Here is an 18,127-nt window from a genome sequence, read left to right as displayed (position 1 = left end):
GGCCCTTTTTTCCATATCCTCAAACTTTCATGAATACCCCAAAGTCTCACCCTCATTCTTCTCCTGGAAACCACAGCCCACTGGGGCCAGAATAACGCTTGTCTTTTCTAAATTCCTTCAAGTAAACGATCTCAGGCCCGGTGTGGAGGCGCACACCTGTAATCCCCGCACTTGGGAGGCTGAGCAGGAGGATCACAGGAAGTTGAAGATCACCCTAGGCTACATAGTGAGTCTAAGGTCAGCCGGGGCTACCCAGTTAGACCCCGCCTCCAAAAAAAGAAAACGAACAAACAAAAAAAAAAAAACAGAAAAGGAGCTCACAGTTAGATCACCCTAAGGTAACGCCCTCCCTCTCTCTCCGTAAGACCTCAATAAAGAGAACGTTTCTTATTCGACTGCTTTGGTTTTTTTTCTAGGTCCCAACATGAAGGATGAAGGCAGAGCCCAGATGCAGACGCCCTGGGCAGGAGCCCGCCATGCCAACCACAGCCTTCGGCCGCGGTCCCGTCCCGGCCCTGCCCCTCCGCCGCGAGCTCTCACCTGCGGTCAGCAGCACGCCGCACCAGAGCAGTAGCCGCATCCCCGCCCCCAGGCGTACAGCGGAGCGCGCGGCCGTGCGCCCAGCGGCGCCGGTTCCTCAGGTCGGTTCAGCCCAGAAGCTGCTGAGACTCCCACCGCCGAAGAGGGACCCAGGAGCTTGTGCTGGCAGACAGGCTCCCTAAAGCCGCTTTCTAAACTTCAGATTAGATTACAAGTGATACGACTTTCCCTGTACCCTGGAAATTCCCCTGTCGCCTGCGCTCCTCCGTCCCTCTATCGCCGTGTCGCTGAGAGCTCCCTGGCCTCCGTGCAGCCTTTCAATGGGCGCCTCTTCTTTCTAGAACCTCAGAGCTTCCGCCTCCTTTTTTTCTCCGGGACAACCGCGAACCCATTGGTAGCCCCAGAGCGGGCGGGGCTGGTCGCTGGACTTACATTCCGTCGCTGGATTTATATTCTCATCATGGGGGTGAGAGTTATATACCTTTATTTAAAAAATAAAACTTGGAGCTACATTACTTCCTCGTCCCCCGGTGAGGACTGAATCCGGGACTTTCTCGGGCGCTACACGCGGCACATCGAGCTGCGCTGGTGCGGGCGGGCGAGCGCGGGATTTGAACAAGAACAGTGCCGCAGGCTCGGGACGGCGCCCTCCGCGGGAGGCGCGGGTGTCCTAAAGCGAGCTCCGGGAGAAGAAAGCAAAAGCTCGCTGGGGCTTCATTTTCGAAGGCAGGGCCTCACGATCCTTCTGACCGCCTGGGTTTGAAGCAGGAGGAGTCAGGAAAGTTCCCACGGGGCTAACTGGCTCCCGGCAGCCCAGCGACCACAGCGACCTCGCTTTTTGATCTTTCCACGTCGGCCCTTGCTGTCATTGTGAAGCGATATGCTCAAAGCCTGGGATTGTTCACCCACTAGTAAGGTTTAGACCGTGCGAGACAGGTTACTTTTGCCCTGCTGACGTGGTGTTGCCATGGTAACCCTGCTCCCTGGAAGAGAAACCGCAGGTTTTGACGTTTGGTGTGGGCGCTCCGCGGAGGAGCCAGGGGGGGCGGAGCTAGCGCCTGTGGGATTAAGACTGAGGCTCTAAATCAGAGTCCGCTCCCAGGCAGACAGATGCAGGAGCCCTGCAGGCCTCCTGCTGCTCCCCCTCGCACCCCGTGAGGCTGTCCTGAGGCTGCACCAGATCGGGGTACCTGTGGAGAGCTCTTCCTCCTGGAAACCGCGTGCGGGGAAATGGGGACTGCACTTAACTCAGGGTGGTGGAAATCTGGCGCCAATGAAGCTCCAGCGAGCTTTTGCCTTCTCCACGAGCTCGCTTTAGGACACCTGCGCCTTCCTCCGCAGGGCGCCATCCCGAGCGCGCGGAAGTGGCCTTGTCCATTGGTAGACCAGCAGCTTCGGGTAGGGGTTTCCTAAGTAGCAGAGCAGCTCCCTCGCTGCGATCTATTGAAAGTCAGCCATGAGTTCGATCCCCGGTACCGCAAAAAAAAAAAAAAAGAAAAGAAAAGAAAGTCATCCCTGAACACAATAATTATTTCTTTTTTAAAGAGAGTGTGTTTTTTATTAAAGTAAAAGAATTACTCTCTGGTGACTAAAAGGGACAGCGTAGAAAATACAGAGGCCAGTACTGCCAAGTTATCATCACGGAGTGTGACGCCGTGTACACACTGCACGGGCCAGCAGCGCAGTAGGCTAGCTCCCATCAGCACGAGCACGATCACACGAGCAGCAAGCTCGTCCCGGCTGTGGTTTGTCCGGGCTGCTGGGATGACTTCGCATCTCAGTGGCCTCTGCCTCTGCTCTAGTTCTGCCGCTTCAAATTCTGCGCTTCCTCCACCTCGCCCTTTCTCACCTTTCTAACACTTTCCCGGGCTCGGGCTCCCTCCTCCCCGCCCGGCCTCAGCCTCAACGGGCCTGGGAGCGCGAGGAGCCCGCAAGGGTCCGTGAGTCCGCGCCGGGTGCCCGCTGCCGCCCGGGACTTTTTCCCGCCCCGAGGGCCGCTACCGCTTGCGCCTTCCTCCGGGGGCGCGGCCAGGGCGGGCAGCGGAGCTCGCGGACGCGCCCACGGAGCGGGTGCTGGCATAGCGCGCCCCCGGCCAAGGAAGCCCAGCCCGGGAAGAAAAACGCGGGCCCGCGGGGCGTGCCATAGCGACCCGCCTGGACACCCTCCCGCGCCGCGCTACTGCCCCCAGGCTCCGACCGTCTGCGCCTTTGAGACCCCTTCTCCGGCCCCTGCTCCCCGCCGCGCCTCCGCCTTAGAAGGGGGCGGGGCCCGCAGACAGTCCGGCGCTGGACGTGTCGCTTGCAGCGCTGCCGCAGTTTTATTTTGCCTTCAACCGGCTCCTCGTCTGCCAGGGTTGCTGACTACCGTGCAACCCCAAGACGCCCGACCTCCCCGCTGACGCCCCGCTCCCGAGCGAGCTGCTCGGCGTACCCCGACCCCACCCAGGGCCGCCTTCTTAAGACGCCCTCGGCTCGCAGAGGCCTCTGCCCGGCCGGGGGCTCCAGCTGCCCAGGCCTTTAGAGTCCCAGTGGTTAAATATGATATGAACTCCTGTTAAAACTGCAGAATCACGGCTTCCTGCTTTCTATAGGACGGGAGTGTTTGTGCTCTGCCATGCTTGTTTGTCCGGCTGCCTGCCTTGGGGCCAGCCAGCTGCGGACTGCAACCTGTGCGAACTGTGAGCTAAAATTAACTTTTCCTGCTTGAACTTGTGGGTGTCAGAAATTTTGTTCCACCCACAAGGATGGGGTTCGGCAAAGGTTGGGCAGGTGGGAGAGGTTCCATTGGGAGGGCGCCCCACCTGCTAAGTGCTCCAGGCAAAAACATTCTTTAGCCAGTGGCAGGTGCTTTTTCTGTATCCTCCAAGTTTTATGAACCCCCAAACTCTTACCCTGAACTCAGGCCAGAATAATCACTTCTATGTTCCCAGTGTAGGTAAAGTCTTTTTCAACCCAGTGTCGCTCGCGTGCCCCGCGCTGGAGGGTGGTTTATCTCAAAACAAACAAATACCGAAAAAGAAAACCAAGTTGTAAACGTCTAAGGTTGCATTTTACCCTTAGATAACAAGGTTCCTCACAGTCAAGGAGCTTAAGACCAGATGTGGTGGTGCAGTTCTGTAATCCCAGTACTGGACATCTGAGGCCCGCCTGGGATACAAAGAGAGTTCAAGGCCAGCATGAACTGCATAGTGAAAAAAGAAAAGCCCCCCACCCCATGTAGTGAACTTGGATACTACCTATAAGAGATTCAGAAAATGCTATAAATTCAGTGTGTTCAAGTCCAGCCTGAGCTACATAGCAAGACCCTGTCTCAAAAACAAAAATGAAGCCGGGTGTGGTGGCGTACGCCTGTAATCCCAGCACTTAGGAGGCTGAGGCAGGAGGATCATTGCGAGTTCGAAACCAGCCTGGACTACAAAGTGAGCTCACAGCCGGCCTGAACTGCACAGCGAGACTCTGTCTCAAAAAGACAAAAAAAAAAAAAAAAAGAAAGAAAAGAAAAGAAAATGCTGTAAAATGGAGCTATTCAATCTAGGTTATATGTAGAAAATCTATGTGCCTATTAATAAATCACAACCCCCCCTTCCATCAGTTCAGCTTTTCTCTTCTTTCTGTGCATGTAAAAACTGATGTGTCTTCAGTGACTTGTAAATCATGGTTGCTAAGTGATGAGTGTAAGTTCAACCTGTGAGCTTCTGAGACAGAAATTGTACTTTTTTTTTGGTTTTTTTTTTGAGACAGTGTCTTGCTACATAGCTCAGGCTGGCCTTGAACTCACTATGCATTCTAGGCTTGTCTCGAACTCAAGGCGATCTTCCTGCCTCAACCTCCTGAGTGCTGGGATTACAGGAGGAATTACAAGTGTGGGCCACCATGCCCAGTGTGAGAGACAGAAATTCTAGAGCGGACTTTAAACAAACATATCCTTGTCTTGCCGCTAGAGGGGTTGCCTACATGATTAGATAGATAGCACAGATGTCTTAAAAACTTCTTTGCCTTAGAGCCCAGGGCAGACTTCCTCCAAGCCATTCGTTTGCTTCTATCTCTAGAGATGATCTCTTTTACAGGGTAAAAAGTAATCAAACTATTTCTAACCGACTCTTTGATATTTTCTCATTCTCTCTCAAAAATTTCACACCTCCAGACTTAGTGGCGGACGCCAATAATCCCAGCACTCAGGTGGCTGAGGCAGGAGGATCCTTAGGAGATCTAGGCCAGCCTGGGCTACAAAGTGAGCTCAAGGCCAGCCTGAACTGCATAGCGAGACCCTGCCTCAAAAAGACCAAAAAAAAAATCTTACACTGAAGGTTCCCAGGGACCCCCGACAGCTCCTTCCCTGACCTTCTTGGTGTGACCACCACAGACTGAAGCTGCCCCAAGGCCTTGGAGACCCCCTGGACCATCTCAAACATAGAGCATCGGGTAACTCTTACAATGCAGGGTCAGCCCACCCGCTTCCTGAGTGTTATGGGGACTGCCATCCACCATTCCTTTTTTCAAAGGACCAGTCTTTCTGGCGCTGACTGCTAGCTCTTTTTTTTTTTTTTTTTTTTTTTTGATACCTGGAATTGAACTCAGGACCTTGCACTTGCCAGGTGGGTGCTGTGCCCTGAGCTGTATCTCCAGCCCTCTGACTGCTATTGTGATCATTGCCACAAAGTTTTCAGACCCTTAACCTCCTCCTCCCCAGTTTGATGCCAACTGGGTGGACAGGTTTTCCCACATTCCTTTTTAGTCATCCCTACCTGCCCCATCCCCCTTTGGCTGAGACATTTTAACCAAGTTGTCAGCTCCTGTGACCATCCCCTGCTCAAAGCCACCCTGTCCGCCACCATGGTTCCCATCCTTTCATCTCAACCCCACAACTGGGGCACTTCTACCCCATCCCTGGCTTTAATCCAAAAACCACTTCATATCGCTCTCAAGCCTAATCATTCTACCCCGCCCAACAACAGTACCCCATCCCTGGACTTAGCCTTATGGAGCTTACAACCTATCATTTCTTGCCTGTTAGGACACCACCTCTTAATTGCTGTCAGCTCTGCTTACAACCCCCCCATTCTCCCGGTACAAAAGACAGATGGATCTTCAGGGTGGTACAAGATCTCCATGCTAGCCAGGCATGGTGGTGCATGCCTATAATCCCAGTATTTGGGAGGCTGAGACAGGAGGATTGTTATGAGTTCGAGACCAGCCTAGGCTACAAAGTGAGCTCAAGTTCAGCCTGAACTCCATAGCGAGACCTTCTCTCAAAAAGACAAAAAAAAAAAATCTCCAAGCTCGACCAGGTACGGTGGCCCACGCTTGTAATCCCAGCAGTTGGGAGGCTGAGACAGGAGGACTGCTTTGACTTCAAGGACAGCATACCAAAACACTGTCTCAAAAAGACCAAAAACAGGGGCTGGGGATTTAGCTCAGCAGCAAAGCGCCTGCCTGGCAAGCGCAAGGTCGTGAGTTCAGTTCCTGGTACCAGAGAAAAACCAAAAAAAAAAAAAAAAGACCAAAAACATAAAACAAAACAAAAAAAAACTCCACACTATCAGATTGTCCTTCTCACACACCCCGTGGTGCCTAACCCCTGTGCACTTTTGTCTTCTGTCCCTCTGTCTCCTCACAGCCCACCTTCATCTCTACCTCAACACACCCCGACACACATCAGGCCCAACAGCTGACCTGGACTGTTCTGCCACAGGGTTCCCGGCACAGCCCCGCTACTTCGGTCAGGACCTTGTCCATAATTTGCTCTCCTTTCCTCTTTCTTCCCCTCATATGTAGATGACCTTCTCCAAAAGAACATCACACCCAGTGGATGAGGCCATTAGCAGCAAGCAGGAAACCACAGAAAAGAACAAAGCCATGTCCATCTGCACTGTCCAAGAAATGAGAGGACACTCACCTGTCCCAGTTTGCAGAAGCACAAACACTATCCCCGCCCCGCAAACTCCTCAAGGCAGCAAACCCCTCCCCTCTCCTTTAAATCCTTTGTTCTACCCTCAATTCCTGCTGACTCCACTCTCTGAACTCAGTCCCCACAGAGTGAATAAACACCGTGGTTGCCGACTCAGAGCCCTCCCTGCTGGGCTCTCTCCTCTCTACACCTTTAACAATCAGCAAGTAAATCATGAAGTTCTTTCTTGGAAACTCTTACCTTTCATCTATGTTAAATGAAGCCTTTGACTGTGGCTGCTCATGGAAATAACTGAAGAAAAAACCCAGAAAGTTCTTTTTTAGGGAACTATTTGGAAACAAAACCCCATAAAACAACAAATAACCTAACTCTACTTACTATGCAAAACCTTATCACTGTTAAGTTCCTAAAATAAGCCTCAACCCACAAGCCCACTGAAGCTGGAGATGGATCGTATGTGTGGGGCTAAAGCAAAGCCAGCCCTGAGAACACAGAGCACACAAGATGAACCCCGTGCACGAGCTGTTCCAGCTCTGAGAACTTGACGGGCCTGAGGTGATCCAGGCAAGTAAGTTGCTAAGCAGAGGAGTTTCAATAGATGAGTATAAAAATAAATGTGCTGTAGTCACGGTGCAGTTCCTTTTCTCCCATCAGGACAGTGGGCTCCTCCTGACCTCAGCTTTCTGCACTGTGACTCTTGTCCCCATTTCTTCATCCTCTACAATCTGTGTCATAAGAAATTCAAGAGTTGCACTGCACACAGCAACACACAATAGAAAATGCTGTGCTGAGACTGGCCAGCTCCCCAGAAGGGATACCAAAGCCACATGCCCCTGGGAGCACTAGTAAAGAAGTAGCACTCTGAAAGGTGAATCAGGGCACTGGTATGAATCATCATACCAGTCAGGGATGGGGTACTGTTGTTGGGCAGGGTAGGAGTGGTGAGGTTTGGGAGGAATATTAAGTGGTTTTTGGATTGCAGCCAGGGAAGGGGTAGAAGTGTCCCAGACTGCGGGGTTGAGATGAGGGGAACCATGGTGGTGGACAGGGTGGCTATAAATGTTGGTTGCATCCAGGGCAAACCAAGTGATAAATTCATAAACTATAGCAGAGAGTCTTTTCTCTTTTTTTGCAAAAAATACTTTTTAATTGCTCTGGAACAGTTACTATGGTGTTTCTTATTTTTCCCTTTTATAAAAGGTCCATTTTATTGCAGTTTTTGTGCACCTTTCGCTATGCATGCTGTTCTCTTAGGGAAAGAAATGTTGCCTTTTGAGTTTATATGCAGACTAATACCCTAACCTAAGAAGGGGATGATACCTAGATATCATGGTCTTTAAGCTAATATGCAAAAACGGATTGCATTTCTGGTAAGTTTTTTTCCTGGGATGGGAGGACTAAATGTTTTCTGTCTCTGAAGAAAAATGAGCACATAGATTTAGGTAGCCAATAAAACTGATCTGATCTAAAACTAAAAAGTGGCAACTAAATGTTTCCTTTTTTTTCTCTTCCTCAGTTAAAAAAACCTAAAAACTGAACAACCTTAAATTGTAGCAGATGGATTTCCGGCTTCCTTAGCAAATGTTGTGGCCATGTGATGCAGTTCTGGCCAATGGGATGCAAATGCAGGATTCTGAAAAGTTCTCTAAGGCAGCTGATGCACCTGGGGAAAGTTCTTGCCAATGTCCCCTTGCTTTCAGGAGCTATGTTGACACCTAGAGTGAGGTAACTTGAAGATAAAAATCAGGGACTGAGGACACCAGAATGGCAAGATGGGAACTCCATACCACCTACTTTTAGGTCTATTTATGTAAGGGGAAGATTCCTCTGTTCTCTTGGTTTTGCTGTTAAATATAGCAGAACCTAATTTTAAAAGATAAAGTATAGAGAACATTATGAATGAAAAATGACCCGAAATGGTACAAAAGCTTTTCAGTTAAAGAATTTCTAAAGGATAGAGGTGGCCAAGGAAAGCTAAAGTTATCAGGAAACCCCGGGGAATACTATGGGTTTTGTAGAGTAACTATATCGAGGAAACATTGGTTCAAAGGCCATAAGGAACATCTGTGGTGGACTGACAACTGGTGGTCAACTTGTAACATCCAGGTGAACTGAATCAGCATGGTGCTGCGTGTGGAAGGCCCACCTGAGGATTGTTGCCAATAACATAAAAGAGGACTGGAGGGGGAGAGGGTGCACTGTTGATTCTCCTGGAGAAGCTTGTCACAGTGGTTTTCCTGATGTGAACTTGGCTGTTTTCATTCTTGGAGGAGCTCGGTTCCTCAATGTCACTGACAATGGCTGCAGTTCTTTTCAGGGGAGCTCTGGTCCTTACCTTGAGCATTGCTTCCTGGCTCCAGTTAAGATCTTTCAGCCTGCTGGCACAGAAAATTCATCCCATGGGCACAGACATTCTAGTTTCCACTACTGACCTTTCAGCCTTCCCAGCATAGATCCTTGATACAGACTTGCATGAGATGTTGTCGTGGACTCTAGGCCTGCAGTTGGACTCATGGAGGATATTGCCATGGGCTTTAGGTCTTCAGCTGGACTCGTGAAGATTATTCCTGTGGGATCCAGACCCTCAGCTGGATTCTTTGGGTCTCTAGTGTGTGGACAGGTCTCCCGCACTGTTTTGCATTTGATTCCTTGGTTGAATATTATAAAATAATCCTATAAATTCTGTGTCCTGTATTGAATCTTTTCCTTCGTGAGCCCTGACTACAACAGTATCCATAAAGGAATCGCTATCTTTATAAGCAGGAGCAATTTATTGAAAAAGCTACAAGTAGAGATTTCTGACTTAGTTGCTAGTTTCGTTTCTTGTAATGTAAACCACTCCATCTCTACAGTAGAACAAAGAGTAAAGGATGAAGTATGAGTGCTGCTTTGTTTCCATCCCGGCTGTGGTAGATTTCAATCCCTGTGTATATGTGTCCAAAAAAAGTATTCTCATTTTAAAGATATTTTCCTTTATTGCAAATATGCTTTAAAATATTTATTGAGCAGAAAGGAAGAAGAGGAGTTACAAGATGAAAGAGATGTTGAATGAACAGTTCTCTTCCAAGTGCTGGTGAACTTCAGAACTTTAAGCGTCTGTTCAAAAGAAATATACTCTGTTAAAAAGATATCTATTTTAAACATATCTTCCATTATTCTGAATGCTCATTTACTTGCAAATATATCAAAATTTTTGCTGGACTCGAACTAAGGACCTCACACTTGCAGGCAGGCACTGTACCACTGAGCTAAACTTCTGGCCCCAAGATTATTTGAAAATATTGTAGCTAGTCATAGGTTACAATTTAAAAACTGGTAAAAAAAAAAAAAAAAAAAAAAATTGGTAAGATCAATATGACTGATTCAACTTATTAATCATAGTAAAATAAATCATTTCACCATAAATATGCCTATTGCATTATATAACTTTTTTTTTAGACACTTTGTAGCCCTGGCTGGCCTTGAACTCACAGCAATGCTCCTGCCTCAGCCTCCTGAGTGCTGGGATTACTTACATTTTAAAAAGGCTGATGCATAAATTTTTGAAGATTTTTCATTGTCCTATACTAGAAATTTCTTTATTTCTAAAGCCATACAGAAAAAAAATCTAATAATCTAAAATTATATTTGAAATAAATGTGGATACCAATTTACAGTGGTTTATTACCATAAACAAACAGAAAGTAAAATTACATACATGGCTTGAGCTTTAGTTCTCCAGGTGAACCTGACGGAGCAATTCCTTGTTGTAACTTTTTTTGTTCCATCTGCTGTACAGCCTGTGAATGCAGAAAGAAAATCCTACAAGTAAGTATTATTTGATTTTCTATCATATGTGTGGGCTTTGACACAGCACAATAAACTGACTAAAAGTTGTTGTTAGACAGAAGATATTAAACTCTAAAATTTAAGTTAATATTCTAAACAGCAGTTTAAAAATGCTAAAATTTAAAATATGATAATAGTATATTGAAATATTACAGAAACAGGCTTTGAGTGAAGCAGCTAATGTCTGGGCTTTTTTCTTTGTCCTGTTTTTCAGTGGTGGGAATGGAACTCAGGGCGTTGCATGTGCTGAGCACACACTCTACTACTGAGCTACATCACTGGTCCCTCATATTCTTTTTCTTTTCTTTAGAGACAGTAGCATGCTATTCAGCATAAACTGTTCTCAAATTCCTTGACTTGAGCAATCCTTACTCAGCCTCCCAAGTGGCTAAAACTAGTTGTCTGCCAGTGTGTTCATCCTTTTAAACCAGAACTCAGAGTGAAGCCTCTCCAGAAAAATCTTGATCTTTCTTTTTTTTTCCAGTACTGGGGATTGAACTCACGACCTTGTGCTTGCTGGGCAGGTGCTGTGCCGCTGAGCTAAATCCCCAGCCCAATCCAGAAAAATCTTAACAGCTCTAGGTCAGAAGGCTGAGGCAGGAGGATCACTGTGAGTTAAAGTTCTGTTTTGTTTTGTTTGTTTTGTTTTGTTTTGTTTTGTTTTGTTTTTGAGACAGGGTCTTATTATGCAGTTCAGGCTGGCCTTGAACTCACTTATGTAGCTCAGGCTGTCCTGGAACTCAGAACGATGCTCCTGACTCAGCCTCCCCAGTGCTGGCATTACAGGTGTGCGCCACCACACCTGGCTTACCCTGTCTCAAAAAAAAAAACAAACAAAAAAAAACAGCTCTAGACAAGTAGCTCCTGGGGCTACTTCTTCCTCAGGAATATGGTCCTGTGCTTCTCACTCATGAGAGATATTTCAAGCAGTTCTCTGGGGGCAAAACTGACAAACGGGGGCTGTAAACAAGCTTTACAACATCCTGACAGCCTGAGATGCACAGGATGTTCCCTTCTTAGGGCTGAGGTAAGAGAGGGTGCGAGAATAGATTTTAAAAACCCTCTGTTTCATCTCATTTTCTTGGAAACTCTGCAAAACTTCACCATTCATTTTACTATCAGAGTCCTTTTATAAATTACCACCTGATGATATTCCTGCTTCTGAGCCTCCAGCTGGTCATGCTGACGCTGTAGCTCTTCTTTCTGTTTCTGAAGCTCATCTGCCTTCTTCTTAAGCTCGTTTTCTTGTAAAGCAATAATATTTTCATATTCTTTTAGTTCTTCCTCTGTGAAGAACTGTTGCTGATCCAATGTCTAAAAGAAAATGAAATGAAATAATAACTGTAGAAGTAAGAGTAATAAGGCTTGATGTAGCTTTTAAAGTCTATAGTTAGGAAAATATAAAAGAATATCTATGATATTCCTTTTGGGTAAAAAAGAGGAGTGAGAAATACATACTTATGTATTCATTTGAGCAAAAGGAAAAACAGGTAGAAAACTCAGAGACTAATGAGACTGCATCATAAAGGCCAATGGTAAGAACTGAGCAGAAAGGACAAAAAAACATAGTTCAGGAAGGGACATAAACTTCTTTCAGTACAGATTCAATTTTTGGAAAACATGTAAATCTTTTACACACTTAACAGATAAAGAAAGAAAGAGAGAGAGGGATGGGAGGGAAGGAGGGAGGAAGGAAGGAAGGAAGGAAGGAAGGAAGGAAGGAAGGAAGGAAGGAAGGAAGGAAGGCAGGCAGGCAAAACTGACAAGGACAGGAAAACCCCAACTTGAATATAAACTCAGAAGCAAACAAACAGTATTTTTATTTTAATTAATGAGATCACCCAGAGTAGGGGAGGGGTAAAAACACTGCCCAAAAACTATTGATCACAGTATTTGCAGAATATGTCCTCTGGTAAGAAATAAAATTAAAAATCTAAAGAAATACTGAGCTAAGGCCGGGGATATAGCTCAGTGGCACAGTGACTGCCTGGCGAATGCAAGGTGCTGAGTTTAATTCCTAGTACAAAAGAGGAAAAAAAAAAAATTGAGCTCAAACATTTTAGATGCATGGATCAGGAATTCTGAAATCTTTTACATTCTAGGACTGAGAAAATAAGTGAAACGTTTTTGTGTTTTCCATACTATGGGCGTTAGATTTCACATGAAATATGGAAAGAACAAAAGAGAAATGCAGTGTTGAAATCGGAGGTGTTGGAATGAATTCAGAGGTGTCAGTGTTGATTGGCACAGAAACAATAAGATGAACCCAAAAAATCTTCTTATAGCAAAGCAAGGAAGACCTCAAAGAATGACTAGGGCATATGAAAATTTCCATAAAAGCCAGCTTGGAGAAACTCTCACTGGCCAAATCTGGGGTAATTTGGCCGTGGAAATAAATAATAACAGTAAATATTAGAGCTTGTTGAATAAAATAAAAGGCCATGAGTCTACACTGATATAGAGAGAAGTACTGGGGAAGAGATAGCTCCTTCCTTATAGCAGAAAGACACTTTACAAATATAGAAGGAATGACTAGAAGATCACCGTTTATCATCCATCACGTACTAACATGAGGCAACGTGATTCTGATTCTGAAAGTAATGGATAATGAGATATTTACACACAGTCTCTAAGGATACCCCTACCAGATAGTTCTTTTCTGGTAAGAGATTTTTGGTGGAAATATAATTTAGTTCAATTATTTTCAAAAATATATTGAAATTTTGTTTTATTTTTTTCTCTTAAAAAAAATATATAAACAGTCTTCAAAGCATCTCCCCTATTTTCTGGACAATTAAATAATCTAAATTTAACAGCAATCTTTTTAATTTTTTCTGTGGAAAAATGTCAGTGTTCTCTCTAATCTATTTTGGATGGTAACTCCTACTTATTCTTTTAAAGCTCTATATGCATTCATTTATACATAGTTGGCTATGGTATAATCTGGTATACTTTTTTGGAACAATTTCACAAGATATAATGAGAAACTAAAAAAAGTTCATAAACCTTGAGAATAAATATCAAGAAAATCATCAAAGAATGTCCATATAGGGGCTGGGGATTTAGCTCAGCAGCACAGTGCCTTCCTGGCAAGCACAAGGTTGTGAGTTCCATTCCTGGTACAGCAAAAAAAAAAAAAATAAATAAAAAAATAAAAGAATGTCCATAAATGTATGAATAATACATGATAATAAGTATAGTGAATAGTGTTATTTGTTATAGTAATGCAATTTACCCTAAATTTCTAAAGCTGGAAAATGGTTATATAAATGATGCTATAACCATATAGCTGGTATTAGTCATATTTTAAATCATGTTTAGAAAGAATGCTATTAGATAATGTTCATGAAATATTATTGTTGAACAGTTTCATTTGTATAGCTTAAGAATTTAATATATGAATATATGTGTATCTATAAATTTAAGGTTGGCCAGGGAATCAGCTCAGTGGCACTACCTGCCTGGCAAGTGCAAGGTCCTGAGTTTGATCTCAGTACCAAAAAAATAAAATAAAATAAGCATAGATGGGTGTGATGGCGCATGCCTGTAATCCCAGCACTTGGGAGGCTGAAGCAGGGGGATTGCTGCAAGTTGGAGCCATCCTAAGCTACATAGCAAAACCTTGTCTCAAAAAAAGATATGATATATTTAACACTATATGGTATACATATGTATATGTATAAGCTGATAGTATTCCCAAAATAATGCATAATTTAAGTGTCTATGTCTAAGTGGTAGAAACAAAGGACTTCTAATTTATTCTTTTAATGCATTTATATTTAAAATTTTTTGAAACTTTTTTTTTTTTTTTTTGGTACCGGGAATTGAACTCAGGACCTTGTACTTGCCAGGCAGGCGCTTATGCCACTGAGCAATATTCCCAGCCCCTATATTTAAAATTTTGAGTAACACATTTTTTTTGGTACTGGGAATCAAACTCAAGGACCTCACACTTCCCACGTAGGCGCTGTGCTGCTGAGCTATATCCCCAGCCCAACACATTATTTTATAGTTAGAAAAAACTATAATTAAGATTTCTAATTATATACAGCATGATTACAAATGAACAAATCACCTACTGCAATCTTTCCAAGAACTAAAAACAGTAAAATGATACATACAAACATAATGGGAAATAAAAGTTAAAAGAATAAACTGATATAAAAGTTCTTTACTACATATACCATTTAAAGTAGGTTTTATTACCTCCCAGCTATCTGGCTCCAAGAATTCCTTTTTTTCTGTAGCTTTCAAAAATTCCTCCAGAGTCACCAATCGGTCTTTGTTTGTATCAACCTAATTAAAGGAAAATGTATGCATAATATAAAATAACAGCTTTCACAGATTACTCATTAACATGTCTTCTAATAGATGCTACTATATATATAGCAATTATGACTAGCCTAACATCCACAGAAACTAGAGGGAAAAAAATTGAAACAAAACTCTCCACATTATACTAAGTCAGAAAATAGGTATCTTTCTGTGTAATTCCCATTTGATAGTCCAAAGATCAATACATTTGAATTGGCTAACCTGACTGTTTAGGTTGGTACTGTTTTGCTCTCTCATCAGACTATGTAGAATATCTACAATCCTTTTTGTTGTTGTTGTTGTTGTTCTGAGGTAGGGTCTCGCTAGGTATTCAAACTGGCCTTGAATTCATGATGATCCTCCTGCCTTAGCCTCCAAAGTGCGGGGATTACAGGTATACACCACCATGCCCAGCCTCTGTGACCCTTGCAACCAACTGCTCGAGCAAAGCTATCACTAACTCAGTTACAAAGGTGAACTCTAAGGGCCAAAGAAATTCATTGGAAACCTGAGGTGCCACCACTGGACAGAGATTCCAATTCAGCATTAACAGCTCAAACAGTCTGGTGAAAATCACCAAAGTGAAACGGTGAGCTTCAGTTAACCTTATGGTAAGATTTACTGCAAGGACTTGAAGAGTCCATGAAATAAAAATATCTTAAGCTTTTAAAACATACCTCATTCATCACATGTTCCCTCATTCTAAGCCTTTCTTCCTCCATTTCCACCATGTCATCCTCTTCGTTGTGGGCATTGTACACTTTCTCCAACTAACAAGGAAATTTAAAAATCAACATGAAAGAAGAGAAAGTAATGGAAGGAAAGATATGCTGTGGTTTATATCTATACATATGTCCCCCACCAAGACCTTCAGGTGCTCATGGTGGGGCTTGGAAGGTGACTGGATTATGGGGGTTTACAGCTGACTTGCTGTTCAGAGGTGAGGTCTGTTCAGAAGAGCAGGTCACTGGGGGAGACCTAGAGGGGCTTATTGCCCTTCCCTGCTGTTCCCTCCACTCAGCTTCCTGGTCCCCGTGACGATCCCCATTCCATTATCCCCCTTTGCCAGGCTATCCTACTTCGGAGCCAGGGGATTAGGGACTGAAACCTCTACAAACTGGGAGCCAAAGTAACCTCTCTTCCTTCAATTTGTGGGTGTCAGGTACTGTCTGTCAGTGAGAAGAAAGTGACTAAGATAAAATGAGGCAGAACAAGAACACTGAGCACTTATGAAACTAATTTACCTCCTTAGTAAACAGGGCTTCTAATTCTTGTTCATCCAGGAATCCATCACTGTTGACATCTAAAGTTTAGAAGATACAGATGCAAAAGTGGATTTTAAACCCTTAGGAAACAGTCACAATGCAATTATTTACAAATGGTTTGCAAATTAGTACTAACATGAAGCAACATTATGCTGAAAGGGATTTCTCCTTTCTCACAACACTTCGGAGCAGCCCGAGTACAAACAATTCTGTATTTATAATCCATAACCATTCTTTAGAAAAACATATCTTATTCATTTTTCCAAAAAGATACTGTAAAGAAATATGCTATAGAGTAAAAGTGAAGTTTATTTATCTTTTGAGACAGGGTCTTGCTATGCAGTTCAGGCTGGCCTTGAGCTCACTTTGTAGCCCAGGCTGGCCTCGAACTCACAATGATCCTCCCGCCTCAGCCTCCCAAGTGCTGGGATTATAGGCATGCACCACCACGCCCGGCTCTAAATTTAATATTATAGTGTAAAGATTTTTATTGTTTTTTTTTTTTTTTTGGTTTTTCTCCGGTACCGGGAACCGAACTCACGACCTTGCACTTGCCAGGCAGGCGCTTTTGCCACTGAGCTAAATCCCCAGCCCCTATAGTGTAAAGATTTTTAGATACAACGTAACTAGCCACAGAATTACCTTCAGTTTATAGAAACTTCGCAACAAACCATATAATGACTCAATAATACATATACATAAAAAGACAGCTATTGATCTAAAATGTTTTATACTGCCTGTCAGCAATAAAGGCTATCATATTACCCTAGAGAAAAACTCTAGCCATTTACTATCAATAAGACTCAATAACCAACCTTGGTACAAATCACTTAAGAGTAAAGAAAATATAATTTTTCAAATAGCAGATATAATATTTCTACAAATATCAACATTTGTATCAAACCTGTTACCATGTAATTTGAAAAATGTCTTGGGGTCAAAGTCATTAGGGTCCAATCCATCAGTCTCTTCCCATACCTCTTTTAGTTGATCTTTGCTTCCCTGTGAACCAATTTTAAAAAATTGCTCAAAACAAAATATAATCTATCTGTATGGACTCAAAATAAGATATAAGTTTGGGGAACTTTGCAGAATTAAGAATTAAAATTTAAGTACAAATAACTTGTGATAAAATTCTACCTGGTACAAAAGCTTATCTTCATGTAAAAATCGTTTCATAAAGTTATAGTCCTTACTGGATGATTAACTTTGGGATGATTTTCATGCTTTTTCTTCATTTCTTCAAATTTAGATTCTTCTTCTTTTCTCTTTTGTTCATCAAGTGTTTTTAAATATTCTCTCCGTTCATGTTCCTTCATCATTTCATATTTTTTAAATTCTTCATGTCTAGTCTTATCATACTGTTCCAAATCATTTGTCGCCTAAAATTCAATAATGTATTTGGGTTTTGGTGCTTTTAAAAATATATATTTCATATCATTAGCAGGGGGGTTATGATACTGAGCTATACACTATCACTTTGTTTTTTTCCATTTTGAGAGAAGGTCTCAGTGAATTGCCTGGGCTTCAATTTGCAAAACTGCCTTAGCCTCCCAAGTCACTGGGATTATAGGTATGCACCGCTATTCCTGGATCAATGATGCATTTGAATTAAATAAAAAGAAATGTTTTGAACATATCAGGAAAGTCACTCTTAAATACAGTAGACTCTCAAACAGAAGGTTGTACAGGAAAGCAAAACCATACTGGACTAATCTTTGTTAATTTGTTAATTCCACCATATTACCCAGGATGCAAATATTCAAAGAAACTAAAAGTTCAAAGCCAGCTTCACTTTTAGAAATTTTTCATAAGAAATATATAAATTAATTTAAAGAAGAAGGAGCAGGAAAGAACTGTATCAAGTCTGTACAGTACAGAAAATTATAATTGTTTCTAACCATGTCACTAAATCTAGAAACAACCAGACTATAACATGTAGTTTGCTAACTCCTTTCAAACCAAATACAGAGGCCCATAAACTCTCACCTAAAATCCCTGAGGCCAGATGTGTTTTAGAATTTTCCAGATTTTAAAAAAGGATTATGGTACACACACCATATTATGAGACATGCTTACAATATGTGTAAAAAATATATTAGTAATTCTTTATTGAAATCCATTAACAGGTAGCCAGGCATGCCCGTAATCCTAGCAGTCAGGAGGCTGAGGCAGGAGGATCATTGTGTGTTCGAGACCAGCCTGGGCTACAAAGTGAGCTCAAGACCAGTCTGAACTATGCAGCAAGATCCTGTCTCAAAAAGACAAAAAA

General features: G+C 43.3%; 2 protein-coding genes across 4 annotated transcripts in view; both read right to left on the bottom strand.

Annotated features, from left to right (window-relative positions):
• Window positions 1-1,515, bottom strand: part of LOC102022692 (natural cytotoxicity triggering receptor 3 ligand 1-like) — a 9,953-nt gene extending 8,438 nt beyond the window's left edge. The window contains exon 1 of the mRNA XM_013512028.1: window positions 541-1,515. Coding sequence (XP_013367482.1) covers window positions 541-580 — 40 coding nt within the window. The 5' untranslated portion in view covers window positions 581-1,515. The remainder of the gene's footprint in view (window positions 1-540) is intronic.
• Window positions 1,516-9,403: 7,888 nt separating this feature from the next.
• Window positions 9,404-18,127, bottom strand: part of Nucb2 (nucleobindin 2) — a 41,248-nt gene continuing 32,524 nt past the window's right edge. For all 3 annotated transcript variants that reach the window (XM_005380377.2, XM_013512085.1, XM_005380378.2), the window contains 8 exons: window positions 17,052-17,237; window positions 16,767-16,857; window positions 15,835-15,893; window positions 15,268-15,360; window positions 14,483-14,572; window positions 11,420-11,590; window positions 10,146-10,227; window positions 9,404-9,544 (listed from right to left, as the gene is read on the bottom strand). In XM_005380377.2, coding sequence (XP_005380434.1) covers window positions 9,537-9,544; window positions 10,146-10,227; window positions 11,420-11,590; window positions 14,483-14,572; window positions 15,268-15,360; window positions 15,835-15,893; window positions 16,767-16,857; window positions 17,052-17,237 — 780 coding nt within the window. In that variant the 3' untranslated portion in view covers window positions 9,404-9,536. The remainder of the gene's footprint in view (window positions 9,545-10,145; window positions 10,228-11,419; window positions 11,591-14,482; window positions 14,573-15,267; window positions 15,361-15,834; window positions 15,894-16,766; window positions 16,858-17,051; window positions 17,238-18,127) is intronic.

The sequence above is a fragment of the Chinchilla lanigera genome, unplaced genomic scaffold (genome assembly GCF_000276665.1).
Source record: "Chinchilla lanigera isolate Chin_1 unplaced genomic scaffold, ChiLan1.0 scaffold00013, whole genome shotgun sequence".
In the NCBI taxonomy this organism is placed as follows: Eukaryota; Metazoa; Chordata; class Mammalia; order Rodentia; family Chinchillidae; genus Chinchilla; species Chinchilla lanigera.
The sequence above is the reverse complement of the archived record's forward strand: the minus strand, read 5'-3'. Positions and strand labels throughout refer to the sequence as shown.